Source organism: Amia ocellicauda, chromosome 21 (assembly GCF_036373705.1).
Source record: "Amia ocellicauda isolate fAmiCal2 chromosome 21, fAmiCal2.hap1, whole genome shotgun sequence".
Taxonomy (NCBI): domain Eukaryota; kingdom Metazoa; phylum Chordata; class Actinopteri; order Amiiformes; family Amiidae; genus Amia; species Amia ocellicauda.
In genome coordinates this window covers 23422450-23439962 of record NC_089870.1, presented here as the reverse complement: position 1 = coordinate 23439962, position 17513 = coordinate 23422450, and the positions used below count along the sequence as shown (strand labels likewise).

Below are 17513 nucleotides of genomic sequence, written 5' to 3'. Positions count from 1 at the left end.
CTGAGAAACCTTGACATGCACAAAGGCAGCCCCAGACTAAGTTGCCCTGCTGAGAACGATAAGGTCACCCGTGGGATTGCTGAGATTATCTCTGTCAAGCACTTGGACAGAATGCAGTCAAATGATGCATCATGCAGTCATTTTCGGGGGAAAAATCAATTTCTTCACCAGGTCGCTATTTGCTTTTCAAAGTGCCCTTGTAGTCTTTGCCTCTGAGCATTTATCAATTTAAATGTTGTGAATTGATAATGTTTCTGCATGCCTTGTACTGTCTGTGAATCATTTTGGTACTGGTGTCTTCTGTGGAGTTTGTAAACCCCTGTTGAATAAAAAACATGTATTTATGTATGTATATATGTATTAATGTATATATATATATATATATATATATATATATATATATATAGTTTTTTTCAAACATAAATACATACTAACTTTTAATATTATTTGATTAATGAGGAGTAAAATGTATTTTAACTATTTTATTACTACATAATAAAGTAATATATCCTCATTTATTTGTTATTTAATATGATTTGAATCATAATAAAAACAGGTACATGTTTTAGTAGTAAATAATTTCACATTATTAATCAACACAGGTTTGAATGTGATCTGCCCTCCGCTGCAGCTATTCCACTACTTCTGGGTTTTCCTATATGTCTAATTGAGAACTAACTGATTATGCATCAAGAACTCATTAAGAAAGTTTTATAGGCTAAAATGGAAGGAATATATTCCTTTCCATGTTCTCTTCTACAGTAAATTCTTCACTGGTAACATTTTAAGTTCTTAAGTCAAGTAATGTCAAGGTTCATGTGGTGGCACGATTAAAAGTAACCTTTACTAACCCCCTCTCAGCTCTGTAGAAAACCCTCTGCTCCTTTTCTATCATCAGTGAAAACTCAAATGCAAATAGTGACCCCCAATCAGAACGACATCATAAATAAAACAATGCTGATTATCTATTTAATATCATCCTCAATCCATGTACCAAGAGGTTATTAAAAATACTGTGAAATCCACTGCGTATATAAAATTGGATGGAAAAAATAGGCCCTAAATTCAATTATATTCACAGGAAACGCACCTCCCTACCAATTCAATTCATAGGATCATATTCTGCTGAAAATCGCAGCTCAGTATCACTGTCAATTACTGCACATTTGTAAGGCATTAAAATGTTCCTCGTGTAAACTGTAAGTCACCCCGGAAATAAACAATAATAATAATAATAATAATAATAATAATAATTAACAAAACTGATCTCTCTAAATAGACAGTTTTATGGGGTAATTTTGTTAAAACAAGAGATGTTTTACATCCATTTGACAGTTCTCAATTCACATATCCACACAAACATAAAAACTTACTTGAAACAACAACAATAATAGTAATAATAATAATAATAATAATAATAATAATAATAATAACAACAACATTTAAAAAAATCTGGTTTCCAAACAGCATATAATGATGCAATATGAATGTTTTTAGATGTTAAATACTTAGTAGGAAATGACATTTGCAGTCTTGGTATGCGGTTCATACATGATACAGTGTGACTCTGTACTACAGGCACAAAATGATTAGCTTGAGTGAGTCATTTTTCATGATGTGATCACACGTTCAGACGGACGCTATTAATGCTAATAAATTCAGTATTTTCTGTGCCACTTGGCTGCAAATCCGCAGGGAGCGCCACACCAGCCCTGCGTGTCCCACAGGTTAGAGACGGGGAAAACTGCATGGCTTCTTCTATTTTTTTTTTCTTTCTTTCTTCCAAATAGTGAACAACAGACACAATGCATATTTTTACGTAGTATCTACAGACCTAGTCTGTGTCTGTAATGTATTTATTTAATCCTGGTGTTTTAAAAACGATTCAGTAAAACGCAGGTAATAATAAAAATGTAGTAAAACAATGAAAGGGATGCTTCGTAGAAGTAGCAAAACAATCACTCTTTTCTATCGCTGCTGAGAAAAAACAACGCATGAAAGCCAAAGAGAAAAAATCAAACACACTGACAACTGTGCTTTTCTATGCGAAATATTTGTAGGGAGCTTAGGAAATAATTGGAAAGCATATGGTGTACTGTTCCCTTTTTTTATGTTTTGGGCTTGTTGTACTTCAATTGGTATTTCACCGCTCGGAGACTCCTGTCGAGGTGTTACTTGTAAGGGGTTAAAACGAGACCCTTTTGAACAGATGATAATTCAGATGGTCGCAGTATTCCAGATGCATCAATTTCCTTGAAAATTCAATCCATGCATGTGCATATGCTATGCTGGCAGGAGTACTGACTAAAATGGCCAAAACCCAAAAGCTAATATTCTTTTGGCCAGAATAATGCAATTATTATTTTCCTAGCTATCAGCCTAAGCATACAGTGCCATCTGTTATACAAAGCAAACATACACATCTCAATTACAGGAAATGCAGCTGCCTTGACAGATCTTGGATTGTAAAGATAACCGGGGCTTTTAAGTTCTGAACTACTGTAAAACGAATTCCCATACAAGAAAATACTTCTCAACACCTTCCTCTTAATACGAAGATTATTTTCAACACATTATTGTTTTTAATAAATGCACATATTAAATGAGTGCATCAACATTGATGTTTAATTGGTAAACTATTTTAGTAATATGAAAATAAATGGGCGATGCTTGAGAAATGCTCCTCTGTACTGTACAATCACTGTGATCTATTTAATGGCACAGAAACAACACTGTTATAAACCTTCATTAGCACAGCAATATGGCACAACCTGAGATGCTTTTAAAATGCATTTATTCAGAAATTTACAAATCCCGACAAGCCTCATGGATATGCAACATCTCGTTTCCAAGAGCTTCCCGGGGGAAACGAGGATTCAATCACACATTACATCATGGATTCGGTCGTTCAAGATTACCTATAATTAAACTCCCATGCGCTCTTACGCAATTAAAAATGAATTAAAATAGAAGATACAAAACATATTCAGTGCTGAAATACCCAACACAAATTAATACCAAGGTATTACATGCTTTAAATCAAAGGCCTTTTTATTATGTTGTTTTTTTAAATGCCGTCTCATTGCCTATTCTACAGCCTCAACGCCCTTCCAAAATGCAAACAGAAAACAGAACACAACAAAAACAGAAAAAGCAACAACGAACCTGTCATCGAACAAGGCGACGGGCTACGACAGAGAACGCCCTACTATTCGAGGCACTGATAGTGCGTTTCAGCAGAGCATTGTTCTACAGAGATCTCAGCCCGAGCAGATTACAGCCATGCAGGGGAGCTGTATTACATAGCTTTACAGCACAGAGACCTGACAAATAGACTTGATGCTATAACTGTAAGTGTGTGAGACAGGAGCCTGCGAGGCCTGAAGGATTAGGTGCTGCAGGCTTTGTAAAGTCTCAAAGTGATAGCAGTGCAGTGGATGTGCACTTAAACAGACACCAGCTCCTCGTCCCAGCTAGCTGTCAATTAATGCAACGTCTTCAACACAATGGTAACACATCTGACCTTTGATAGCCACTCACAAGTAACTATATGGATGTGCTACTCAACTTTTGCTGGGGATCAGGACTGCCAACAATCTGGACTATGGTGTTTCTCATTAATTGAAGATCTGGTTGTATTAATATACAATTTAGCCTGTAGAATAATTATGCACATCGCATTTCCACCCGCGCAGAGGGTTTATAGCAATACAGGGGACAGATTGTGACTGTATTGAGCAGCATGTTGTGGGTATCCTGGAGGCACAGCACTCCCTCTGGAAGATCTCCGTGTTCAAACACAAGATGGGATTTCTACAGATATGAGGAGGTGGCTTCACAGAGCTGGTATGGGGTCTTGGAGAGTCTTAAACTCTCTATTTTGACACCTTAAGGAATGCTTGCCATGGGTTAGAGACCAGGGCCAGTTCGAGATAGCAATGTCTGGACCTCAGGTGCTCCATCCTGATCAGATGGTGCTCATGGGTGTGGAGAGAATGGCGAACGTTTGTAGCAAACTCATGTCTCAGTACACTATCAGTATGATCTGTCAGAGAGCGGACAACAATAAGAAAGCAGGGGAAAGGGCCTTCTTGTCATGTCGGATTTAATTCACCACAGCAGTGAAGTGCCGTAGTGAAGACTTAACACTGGATGGTTGGCAATGCCTTCTACACTGAGCCAAACCCATCGTGAATATGTAAGACAGCAACCAGTCCAGTTCCCCTGAGCAGACATCAGTGAGAAGCAGGACCAGCTTCCAGTGGGAAGTGCAGGAGTGTCGGACATGTGTGGTCAATGCCAGGAGTGCCGGACATGTGTGGCTAATGCCAGGAGTGCCACACATATGTGGTTAATGCCAGGAGTGCCGGACGTATGTGGCCAATGCTCACGTATGAATTAACACCCATGTATTCAAGTGTGTTCATGACTTTACATTTCAGACCTTTTTCTTTCTTTTGGGTGGGTGGGTGGGTGGGGGGGGATGTAAGACTCTCTTGGTATCGAAGCCTAATTAATGACTTTATGAACATTCTTTTTGGTAATGCATAATTTTCCACAGGTTAAACTATATTAACATTATCAGCCATTCAATAAATTACAAAGTACGCAAATCCTCTTACACATGTCTGCTTTAGACAGTCTGTCTCAAAAATTCATAACCTCAATTTTAAAGGCTTTAAATAACTCATGTAATTAACTACATGAAAAGCGCTCTTTTCAAGAATTATCGAGAATTTGATATACAGTACATCATCCAAGTCCTTTCAGTACACATTCTTAGCTTTCCTTTTACTGATTATTAACCCGCAGAGAATTGTGGGTAAACGTTAATCTTTCTGTTTATGATGCTGGTATTGCAGCGGGACCAGAGTTTAAATTCACAGCCCGATTCCCTCCTGCACTTTGACAATGTACTGAGGGAAACCCTTTCTCTGTGCTCCGTGCAGATAAAACTGGCATCAAGATAACTCCAACACATTTATAAAGGGGACTAATTTTACAATTAATCAATTATTTGATAAAAATCATTAATCAATTAATACCAAATTAATTTTCTCTGTGCAGTAAGTCTGCTTCATGCACTTTATCAGTGTATTTAATTTAGTTAAAAAGGTTCACTCTTTGATCCTTCTTTGACTTGTTTTTATGTGACAGTAACATCACCCTGTAAAGCAAACAGTTAAAGTCATTGCACATGGTTGAGATTTGGCCGTCTGGCGCTCAGGTGATGAAAGAGAGATCCAGGTTACTTACTTGTGAGAGACCCAGGTATATGGACACAGTTTCAGAGATGTATAAAAACTTTCCCTCCTTGTTTAGTGCAAATACAAATCCATCCAGAGACTGAAAAACACAAGAACAACAAGAAGGAGAAGGTGAAGCAGATTAGATGTGAACAGTTAGGAACTCACTCAGTCAAGACTGGCCAAATCCCCGCAGAGCTGGAGGGATCTCTGCCGGATGCAAGTCTGCAGGCAACCGTGTTTTAAATAACTCATTACGTATTATGTAAACTTCTTTATTAACAGATATTCCAGTGAGAAGTTAATTCACAGTGGATAGTAAAGAAGAACTTGCAGAATCTCCAAATGTTGATTTGCTTGTTACAAAATGTCTTGTGAGGTTTGTCATTCAGGCTGAGAGCAAGAATAACAAAACCCAAATCCTGAGCTGTAGCATCTCTTACGGAGCGTGCATCTCTCATTGTGTCGACTTCACTAGTGTTAGCGATACGTTAGATGTACACCCCATTAGTCCCAGGCTGGATGCAAGGTTGTGATCTAAAAGCAAAAAGAATTCCAGATAATGGAAGACAAATGCCCCGTTAACCGCTATAAATTCAGAGTTAATTGCATTAAAATCTAAACACAACATTCTATTAACATTCTGCTTGTGTTAAGTCAAATTATTGATTACATATATAATTAATTATCTTAAGCATTTTTTAAACTGATAAGTATTTTAAATGTTGATACTCTTAATGTAAAACAAACTTATAAACATATATCATACACACACAAATACATAGATAGATAAACTAATAATACATTCTGTCTATTTCGAAAAGATAGCCAACAGCATTTTACATTGATATGCGACCTGTAAGACATTGCATTTATATTGCAAGCATCGTCTCTTTACCTTTGCAGCTTTACAAATCTGGATCAGTGAAGTGTCCCAGAATTAATCAGAGATTATTTTTGTATCCAGTAACTTATTGTATTTATTGTAACTGGAAGTGTAGATTACACTGATTCAAGCTCATACTCTGGAAATCCAGTGAAGAGGAATATGCTGTTTAAAATACTTTGGACACAACAAAGTAATCTTTGATATTGGGGTGAGATTAAATGATAATTAAAGAGTCCAGCCGATTGGCTCAACTAATTTCATTTTTATATTTCTTAATTAACAGAACAAAACTCACACAAATTTCTCAATGAACACCCAATTACAAGCCAGAATAAATAATATCCCAAGTGTTTCTGTGGAAAGCGTTACATGTAGAAAAAAGTGCCCAAATTCCATTTGGAGTCAATCTCCAATAAAATTAGGTCCTTTTATATCAAATACTTCACAATTATTATTTTCTGCTATATATAATCACTGCAGGCTACTCCAGTCCAAAAGATGTCTCCAGCAGGCAGCAATTAAGATACTAAGGTCAAAGGGGTTAATTACATATTGTCCCCCACCATGTCTGATAATCTGTAAGTGCAGTTAACCATGGCTGGATTAAGATGAAAGAAGTCACTAAAAAAATAAAAAGAAAGAAAGAAAAGGTCATTTCAATAGAAAACAAGGCATTGTGTGCAATGTGACCGCAGACTTGTTCACATTTCTAAAAAAGGGGATTACAGTGAACTAGCGAGTCTGCTTCACAGACCTTCCCATTTATTTCCTATTAAAGGAAACGGCAGCTGGTGAAGTCAAAGGCATTTTCATATTGCAGATAAACCAGGCAGCCCCAGGCTGTTTACAGTGCGCAGATATGGGGCTGACTTCACTAACTCCCATTGCACCTTCTGTATCAACCTAAAACACATCCATATTAAATGTAAATGTTAAATATTATAGTATACATTACTCCACTAATAATATCAGCACAAGAAGCTCATTTGTCATGTGACATCAGTGCAAGTAAATCGCTGATATGTTTCGATAATGTTACATGGAAGAGGTTGCATACCTCAGGAAGATTTTACAGAAAAATACAATTTCTTAGTTAAATTAATCTACATCGAGAAGAAATAATAAAACACTATGAACTGCACAACTGAAACTCACAGAACTGGCAGCAGTGTGACTGCACTGTTTGTACAGTAAATCATCTGCCACACAAACCGTGATCGCTCGTGTTTTTGCCGTCCCTAGTTTGCCTTGGCTGTAATGTGTGTAGCAGCTCCTCCTGATTTACTCAGTTGCACTTTCTCTCGGCCGAGCCTCTCGGGCTGCGGTGGCCACAGGGGACGTCTATAACTGTATCGCAGTGACACCTATACTGGCCTCATTGAACTTCGCAGTGTGGGGGGGGGCATTTGCCAATTTTCCCCTTAACAGCTCTGACTGGCTTTTGAGGTCAGCAGTGGCCTCAACTATTTTTTCTCAACTATTTTTCCCTTTCTTCTTCTTCTTCTTCTTCTTCTTCTCCTTCTGCCTTGAAAACAAAGGCCCTCTGCAGCACTCGAAATCCAATTCTCCGGAGAGGATCACTTCATGAGTGGAGCTTCAGAGCTGATAAACTGCCTCTGTTTACAGGCTAACTGCTGTGTAAAGTGTGTGATAAATCATGGGAGAAACAAACTTCTGATATATGAGGGAAACAGGTTATATTAAGAACGTTTGATCTAATTTATTTAAATCGCCACGCTTCTTCGGGTCTCTTGCTATTATAAATAACTAGTGGCACCAAATCATGCCCAAATGATCCTGTCAATGGAAATAAGCCCTTCCTGCCCGCTCGAGAAGCTCAAACGCAAAGCTAATGTTGACACCTTCCTTTACTGCGGCAGCGCTGACCTTCTGCCTCCGTTCCACAGCTGGTATCTCTGAACAGGTGAGAAGACAATCTGGAGCAGAGCTGTCAACACAACTCAGATCCCATACTGCACTCCCAGGCACAAATGTGTGTTCCACTGCGAACCCGTAAACCGATTACTTGCAGCAAGGAAGATAAACAGGCAAAGATTGTATCAAAAGCAACAAATCAAAATAAATGGTATATACAGTAGCGGGCTGGCTTTATGGATTATGAAGTTAAAGATACTCTGCACCCAGAAGAAAGATGGGCGAAATGTCCCACATGGAAACAGTCCTCCTATCACATAAAATAACCAGCTTTCACTTCATTATACACATATTCACACACACAGTGGATCTGTGTGAAGTGCCGCTTGCTCACGGAAAATCAACACTGCGGCCCATGATGCTACACAGGAAGGAGACAGTCAAGATGGTGTGTGTGTTTGTGTGTGGTTGTGTCTTTGCATGTGTGTATGTGTTGGAGTGAAGTGCACAGCTTTGTAAATTAACAATTTTCAGAAATTATGAGAAATCATTTTGAGAAGTTTGAAAACAGGTCAATATATATTCACTATTAACCTAATGATTTATTTTAACTGATAAGTAGGCTAACTGTTTGATGTGTTCTTGGATTCATTTGTGACATTTTTGTCATAAATAATTAAAGCAAGAAAAGATAACTTGTTGTAAATATGTTTTTACTCTGTTCCAGGTATCATTAATAAATCCTCAGACTACTTACTAACTTGATGATTAACCTTTTGATGGCAAATACAAATTTAACATCGTTGTTTATGATGAAAATGGGTTTATAATAAAAAGAGTTTTGATTATCTGCAGAGACTGATCAGCAGGAGATGAGAGACTGTCTGTCTGTCTGTCTGTGAGACTTGTTCGTTTTACATACTGGGCTGCAGTTTTCTCTCCTCAACCGCTCTTGACTTTGGAGCAGTAGATTTAAAGGAAGCATTTCAATGCACTGTGAACCCTGACTCTTTAAATTAGATACATTATAATACTAATACGCTGCATGCATAAGTGAACTTACTGAAGATGATAAATCATGCATCATCAGATGATGAATGTATGTATATATTTGTTATACATATTACAGATTATTTTAATGATAACAATTAAAGTAACTATTCTACCTCATAGGGGAAAGTCACATAGAATGTCGCCACACAGCTCCTTATATCAGGAACATTGAGCAGAATAATCCAGGCACAAGTCTGAAGAACAGATCAGATGCAAACTTGTGGACAGCAGGTGTTGCAGGAGTGGTAAAGTCTTTGGCCTCCAGTCACTTCAGTTCTGCAGGCTACAAATGAGCCAAAGGGGGGGTTGACCGTTGAGCTATTGGTACGTATATAAGCAGAGGGATACCGTTTAAGGAATGGACTGTGGAAAAAGAGTCAAAATTACTTTGTGAAGAAGAGAAAAGAGGCCAGTCTTTCCTGATAGAACCACAAAGAAGAAGCAAAGAAAAGCATGTGAGGTGTAAAATGTATTCAAGTCTTATGAAAATGTGTAGTTTTACATTTACCTCCATTTTACATCTTCACAGTCATCAGGAAAATCTCTATTTGTTATATTCCACAACTGTCTAACAAAGCGCAGGGCACACAATGATATCTGTGGGCAGGCGGGCAGTAGTGGCACAGGGTAAATCACCCCCTGGCGAAGGGCACTGAAGCTCGCAGTATCAATCTCTGCCCAGACCAACCCTAGGAGAGCACTTAGAGCAGAAGCATTAACGAAGCCGGTGGAAGTCTCCGTAGATGGGCTTATTGACTATTAACATACCATTAAGTATTAGGTCAGACAAAATGGAAGCAGTCATGAAGACCACAGGCAGCTGGCATTATCTTCTGCACATGTTCCACAAACGGTCTCTGAGCGCTCGAGAGCAATCACAACAATTAACAAATACAGTGGGGTTTGTGAACGCGTAAGTAATTGACTTCACAGCTCCGGAAAATGTGTTTCCATCATTTTTTTAGGCTTAGAATTAGTTCCCTTTTCCAAGCGACATCCTCACAGCAAAAGGTTCAGAGGTTTTCCATTCCCGACACACAGTCCACGGAGGTGGCAGACCCGGTACATGATGTCAGTGATTTTGCTGTGTGTGTGTGAGTGGTAAATGACAAAATGAACAAATGTACAATGAGGCATTCAGGTGGATTTAGGTAGCTAAATTTGGATTAAAGAAAAAAGAATATTATCAGAAACTCCTAAATTGCACAGAAACCTGCCAAGAATATTTTTCATTTAAGTCAGTTCTGAGCCTGACAAGCCATGTAGAAATGTGCAAATACAGAAGAGCATATTGATTTATTTACTGGAGGCGCTGATGGCAGTGGCAACGTGGAAACCACTCAACTTATCCTACATTCAAGGCTCTTTGAAATGGGCCAATAGTTATTATACCAATTTTAATTCCTCTCGCACAGAAGAAACAGAGCCATTGCTGATGCCCCCTGACATCTTTACTGGCCCGTTTGGAGCGCAATGACCCGTCACAGACAGACTTTTACTACAATAAGGGATTCACAGTCAGCCTTTTTCCTGTACTATCAATTGCTTTGGTTTCAACACGTTTTACACAATGGGCAGGAAATATCATTCTCAACAACGTACCATACAAACACTTTTTTTAAATAAGAGATTAATAAAGTTACTAAAACTTGAAAATATTCAGACTGTTTATTTTATTCATATAAAGCAGCCACGGGCACAGAGGAACAGCAGCATACAATATTTATCATCTGAATCATTTAACAGCCCGGCATAAAGACAATTGTAACAAAACAGATATTGTTCTGGGTCTGATGTACAAATCAATTTGATCAAACATGAAGCACTGTATTTAAATTGTAAAAATATTAAATATAAAATTTCTGTTCAATATGTAGAATAGAGATCACCTTCTTATTAAATGTGTTAAAAATACAAAGACATAGTTATTTTTTCTGAATTCACAATTTTTATATAATACAAAATCAATTAATTTCTCAAAATAAAATAATGTATCATTTACATCATTTATATACTTTCCAGTTTTTTTCTTGTTGTTTTCTGTTCAGAGGAAATTAAGATGTTGTACAATTACAGCCCAAAAAAGTTGTTTCTAAACGAATACCCACTTTTCTCTAAAGCCCAGCTTGATATTTAGTTTATTATGTTGGATTGAGCATCTTTCTAGGGCATCTAAGAATATACAAGAGAAAAAATGATCCAGACGTTTCCCAAAAGAAAACTGCTGCAGCAGATAATTTCCTAAACAGGGAGCAGTTCTGTGCCTTAAAAAAGGGTTCCTCGGGGTTATGAACCAACAATGTTGTTTCTTCTTCCCTGCGTGCCAGGATTTAATTAAGTGATAACAGTCACCTTGGGGTGACGGCACTAGACAATAATATCTGGGTGAAGAAAAATGCTGAAGAGAGCAGCGTACAGTCAGTTTATCTCAAAGGAAGCGTTGGAATATAATGCAAAAGTATTTACATGACTGTTTTAAAACAACCTGTTTACCTCTCCTGTTTCCAGATGGTGTCTGTGTGCGTGTGTGTGTGTGCGTGGGTGTGCGTGTGTGTGCGCGTGTCTGTGTGTGCGTGTGTAATCTAAGGCAGACATTAGGTTTTCTGTATAACTAATGTTCTTTCATGATTTCTTAAAATATATAACAACAATGGACTTAACAGAAGACTAGACTGGTGTTTTAATGTTCTGTTCTTCAGATTGTCAGATCGCTACATGGATGGTTAATGTACAATGATGTTCAATTTAATCCAAAGAGTACAGTATTGTGAAAATGATTTCATTTAAAATCACATTGTGATTTTCTGGAAAAGAAAAAAAAAAAAAGCATTCCATTTGAAGTCAGACAGTAAATGTCCAAAGCTGATTTGCCAGCATCTCTACAGGCTGAATTATGTTTGTTGTTCTCTTATAGTAATTAAAATATATATGTGTGTGTATGGTGTATATATATATATATATATATATATATATATATATAGTTTGCATTCTAACTTATATAGTAAGCATTGACTATACATTTGCAGTGTATTAATAACATCACATCAATCTGCTTTAACCTCCCAGAACAAAATATATAAAATAAATAAAAAGCACACAAAATGGCTTATACGCACATTTAAATAAGTTCCTATCACAAAGAAAAACAGTTCTTCCACAAGGTTTCATATCTGTACATTTTGAGCCTCACACACATCCATCAATCCAGCCCCTTTTCATGCATTTTAGTTCAATAAAGATAAGTATTTACAAAATATAAATAGTTAATGCAACTAAAGCATTTTTTAAAAGAACTGGAACTTAAAAGATACACTGTAGCTATGCTTTATGATGACTCAAAAATCTGGAATTTAAGCATTTCAATTTAAAATTAAAAGATGGTCATTTGCATCCAATATGACAGACTCCAGAACTTTTGATATTAACCCAGTTAATAAGTCTCTCGGCACAACGTTTTTCTACAACAATTGAATGTAGATGTTCTGAACAGACAATGCTTAAACTTCAAGTAGCAGCAAAGAGCTCTGAAGAAAATTCCCCAGCTTCCTTGTAATGAAAAGCTGAGGATATACCTTCTGCGGGTTTTCAACGAGATGCTTTCACATCCTTTCGTCAAGGGTTTTCAAACTGACAACTTGCAAATTTAAAATACAAAAATGCCCAAAGCGATAACCGGCGGCGCTGAGAAACTCCTTCAATACAGACGAGAGAGAGAGAGGAAAAAAGAAGTCTAAGCAATGCTTCTTAAGAAATCACACAGGGCCTGACCACGATAGTCTAATTATGCTAATTGCTTCAATGCCCTTGCTTTATTTATGCTGAGCGGCTAAGATAAATAAAAGGAAATTGCTTTGGATCTAACTGTATTCATTTCGGAATGCAAACTAGCCCATGTTTGTTATGTGATGGCTGATCTGTTTACACTAAATTCTGCAGGTAATTGCAGTTTTGATTGCACATTTATTTCTCTATGTGCAGGTCCCAGGACTGAGTCTGTCTCTTTTTATAATTAAATGGTTTGTAATATTTAAACTCACTAAACAGCAAAAAAGTGTAAACATTTACATATTTCACACATGAAAGGTAATACCTCGCCGAGGAGAAGGCAGAGCATTATATTTTTAGCGCTGCCGTGACTCTCACAAACATGCCCATTAGATTTTAATTTTGGAAAAAGAAATCCAGAACATTTCTTGAAATAGGGAAGCTAATAAGAAAGTGGGTTCCTCGTCTGTTCTGAGTGCATGGACAGATATGTGCATGGTTTTCTAATCTGCTACACCAAATGTTTACCCATTTAAATATGTTTTTTAATGTCATCATCACATTATAAATTGACATCTTTTAATAAAAACTAAACAAGCTTAGCTTTAAAGAGACCAAAATGGCTTCTTATATCCTAGATTTGTTTGAGCTGCCAAAGAAACGCTGATCCTTTCCAGACACTTTTGTTTCAAAGTGAAATCTCTGATGGAAATAATACACATATGATAATATAATCAGTGCTCAGTATTTATTGTAAATACTTTAAATAGCACCATGTTAATCTTTGTGATCATCTTGGGAAGAGACTAGTTACAGTTCATAACATTTCGATGAACAGAACTAACAGTTCTTCTTTTTCTCAAAAAAAGGCAAAATGTTTTAGAAGGAAATGAAATAAAAATAAAAATCAAGCAATTAAAAGAAGGGCTGAAGCAGAGGCCAATTTAAAGGTCTAGTCACCTGTCTATGAATGTGCATCACTCTCATATATTTCTAAATCATAGAGGATAATAATAGAAATGACTTTCAGCTTATAAAAATACAACAGGGTTAGTGTTTACTGAACTTGAAAATTAGAGGCTCCATATCAACCGCTTTCAAGTGGCTGCTCATGAATAATTTAAATTACTGACAAAGATTCTGGACTACAGTCAGCAAAATATATATATATATATACACATATACTCACTGTATACACACATACATACACATTTTATGCACATATAGACACACAGACAATTGAAAATATTGGGAGAAATAAACCTCCTTCTGGAAAATAGTTAAGAAGCAAGAAATTAGTATAAACAATTGAGATGTATAATTTATAAAATGTGTTATCAATCTAAAAAAAAAAATTCACCAGAGGATTCATTTTCTGCCATTTCACCAAACACAGCTGCACGAGTTGGACACGTGTCACTCAAACCCGGGCTGCTTTCACTGTCTCTTCTCCAGTCGCCTCCCCCTGCATATCGATGCTGCCTCGACTGCTTTATAACTGTCCTGTCAAGCTCACCCCACACCGTTTCAATGAAGATAAGGTCAGATAAGATAAGTAAGATAAGGTTCTTGGTATTTAAAGTAATTCAGTCACCTACAACTCAGAAGGTAATTTGTTCCTTTACAAATGTATTTTCAATTCTGTTTTCCAGAACCAGCAAAAACAAACTAAACTATGATTAATCTTTTAATTCAATCACACACATGAATGTATTTTTGTATCTGAGAGCAGAAAACATAAAAATCTATCGAACATAACACACTGTGAGTTAAAAACAGGATCTCCATTTCTCTGATTTCCGTTTTTTTCTTATTCACGCCTCATGTCTTCTTAATATAAAGACTTTCCAGATACAATACTCGGCATATGGCAAAAAGTATTGTAAAAATATAAAGGAAACATTTACAGAGAATAAGTAAATGTATTATATTAATCACCAAATGTACCATATTTAGCAACACTGTAACAGAATAAAAGCCACACACGATTTGTCACAAAGTGATAGTCATTGTGTTTTTAACTTTGTATGATCTGTGTACATAACTAGACCTCCACACTGTGAGAACGCCATTCAGAGGGAAAAATTGCAATTGATTTGTCTGCAAGGTGAAAACAGAAATATGTTGGTTCACATCTATTTTAGATTACCAAATTGATTTAAGCCTAATACATGCTATTTGTATTGCAAAATCAAAATGCATTATTACTTGAAAACACATTTTTAATGAGCGGCCGTGATGTTAAGATATCTTGTCTGCAGATTGCATATACATAGAATTGTGAGGGACTCGTTTGGATGCAATTGACAACTTTCAAAGTACAGCTTTACATATTATTTTGTTAGTTAACTGTTACATTTGTGAACAAAATGAATTAAGAGGTTTAAATAGGTATCAATAAGGAACAGACTCTCTGCCCTGGTGCAACATATGAATCACTTTGCTTGGGGATCTCTGATACAGGAGAACATGCATTTCTACAACACGTGATACCTATACCATGTTCAGCCACTTATGTCACTCGACAGAACAATACTGGTAATTTAACATTAATTCGCTACATTTACACTGTTGATGATGCACCTGATCCAGCCATTTTGTATCATGCCTAAATAGAGAAGTATCCAATAGCTGGAGGGCAGAAAACAAAATGTTGCTTTCTAACTCCTATTTCTAAGCTGGAGTTTACACAATTGATGACAGCTCTCTGCTGCAGGAACAGGTTCGTACCTGACCTGGCTTTCAACGTGATCGCTGTGGTCTCTCTGCTGCGATCTTCCTCTGAGGTACGGAGAGCTAAACATAGGTAGCAGAACAGTATTGTACTGCTAATGTTTATTGAACACTTTGGACCTAAAAAAGGGACTTTTCTCATTAACTTACAATCCTTCTTGGTTACGAGATCCCCTAATACTAGCCGGGGTAAGAAGGAGCGCTTTGTCTGGGCTCGTGTCCCTCTGCTATTCTCCGAGAAATGTGTTGATTTATTTATTGTATTTCTCCGGCCTCTCTTCTATTGGGAACAAATGTGTGGACCGCTGGAGATTCAATTGACACATCTTTTGTGTACTGCTGTAAAAAATGAGCCACTCACTTACAATACATCCATAGGAAATCAGCCACATAAAGAAGTGAAATGGGAAGGGTTCCCAGAGGTGTATCGTTGTTTAAATAAAAAAAAGAGGTGAAAAAGGAAAATCAATGGAGAATAACTCTTGTCTTCCTTTGTCAGAAATCAAGATTCAGCAAAAGTTTTGTCTTGGGAACTTAGTCTGATATGAACAAGGATAAAATGAACATTAATCATTCCTACAAGCCTTACACTTCTTTAATACACTGTCTTTTTCTATACCTGATCCTTGGTTCTGACTCACATAAAGCCTGCTGCTCGGTGGTAGGGTTATAGTGGTATGCCCTCAAGGCTGAGATAAGCCATCACCATAGTCCCATATTTTGTTAAATCACTGTAGCCACATTAACTTGAATGGGGGGGTCTTTGCAGAGAAAGAACTGGTTTCCGCAGCCTTTTCTAAGATACTTATCTGGTTGCTAAAGGAGACATTCGTCTTTTGTCTGGATTGCCCTTGACACATCCTTAAGGAAACCATCTTGAACTTGTCTTTGTTTTGAAGGGCCCTCAGACCTCTTAGGTCTAATCTAGGTTAAACACCTCTGGCTCTCATAAGCATTTAAGAAGCACCTTGAATAACCAGACACTTGTATTCTTTCCTTTTATATCCAAACATCTTTTCAAGTCACTCTTACATATGGAGAAGAATAAACCTTTTATTTCTCTTCCACTTCTACATTCACCGTGGAAGCCAGAGGGCTGGCGTTTTATCTTTGAATAAAAAGGGAAAACATTCTCTGGAAAAGAGTGTCTAATGATCCCATGAACAGTGCAAACATACGTGCAAGTGGGCAGACAAAGAAATCGGCAAGTCAGATAATATCACACCTCATGCCGTCTGCAACTTCACTCTCCATCAAACTGTGTGTGAATCTGGCATCACATCAGTGTCACAATCAAGACCAGGGTCCTGGGAAAACAGAATATACCCAACTGTCTCTATTTGCCTTTTAATTCCTTTTAAGTCACTTTATGGGTTATTACTCAAATTACACAACCACCTCTAATTTAATTATTTCATTTCATGTTTTTTAATATATCATCCCACAAGATAGATGTTCGTATCTTGATGTCTTATTTCAAATTCATGTAACAATAAGGCTTTTCCTGGCAGCAAACCGTAAAAAACAAGATCAAATTAAACATACTTCAAAAGCCTGTAAGGACACTTGTGACACACACAAGGAACTTTTCAGCCTTCTCTGAGCTTAACAACTTTTTTTTCCATTTTAATTCTTCCTGTTTTGCATATATTGGACAGGGAGTGAATGATTTGTCACCAGACTTGAATCAGACAGGGCTTTTGGAAAGTTAAAAAGCCAGCCTGTATTTCCCTGTGTGCCCAAAGTTAAAGCTGCAGTAATTATCTCCAGGATCTTTTATGGGCCTATAAGAAATACAATAAAACCTGTGACTAGTAATATGTATCTGGTTGTGAAGGCTTTAATCAGCATGCAGTGAAGATACAGTAATGCCCAACATAAATAATATGAATATAACAACATATCCCCCTGTGATGTCTATAAATCAGGAGGATGTTGAGCACAGCTTGGTC

General features: G+C 37.1%; 1 protein-coding gene across 3 annotated transcripts in view; it reads right to left on the bottom strand.

Annotated features, from left to right (window-relative positions):
• npas3 (neuronal PAS domain protein 3) overlaps positions 1–17513 on the bottom strand; it is a 262662-nt gene that overhangs the window by 88585 nt on the left and 156564 nt on the right. For all 3 annotated transcript variants that reach the window (XM_066694336.1, XM_066694337.1, XM_066694338.1), the window contains one exon: positions 5257–5346. In XM_066694336.1, the coding sequence (XP_066550433.1) occupies positions 5257–5346 (90 nt within the window). The remainder of the gene's footprint in view (positions 1–5256; positions 5347–17513) is intronic.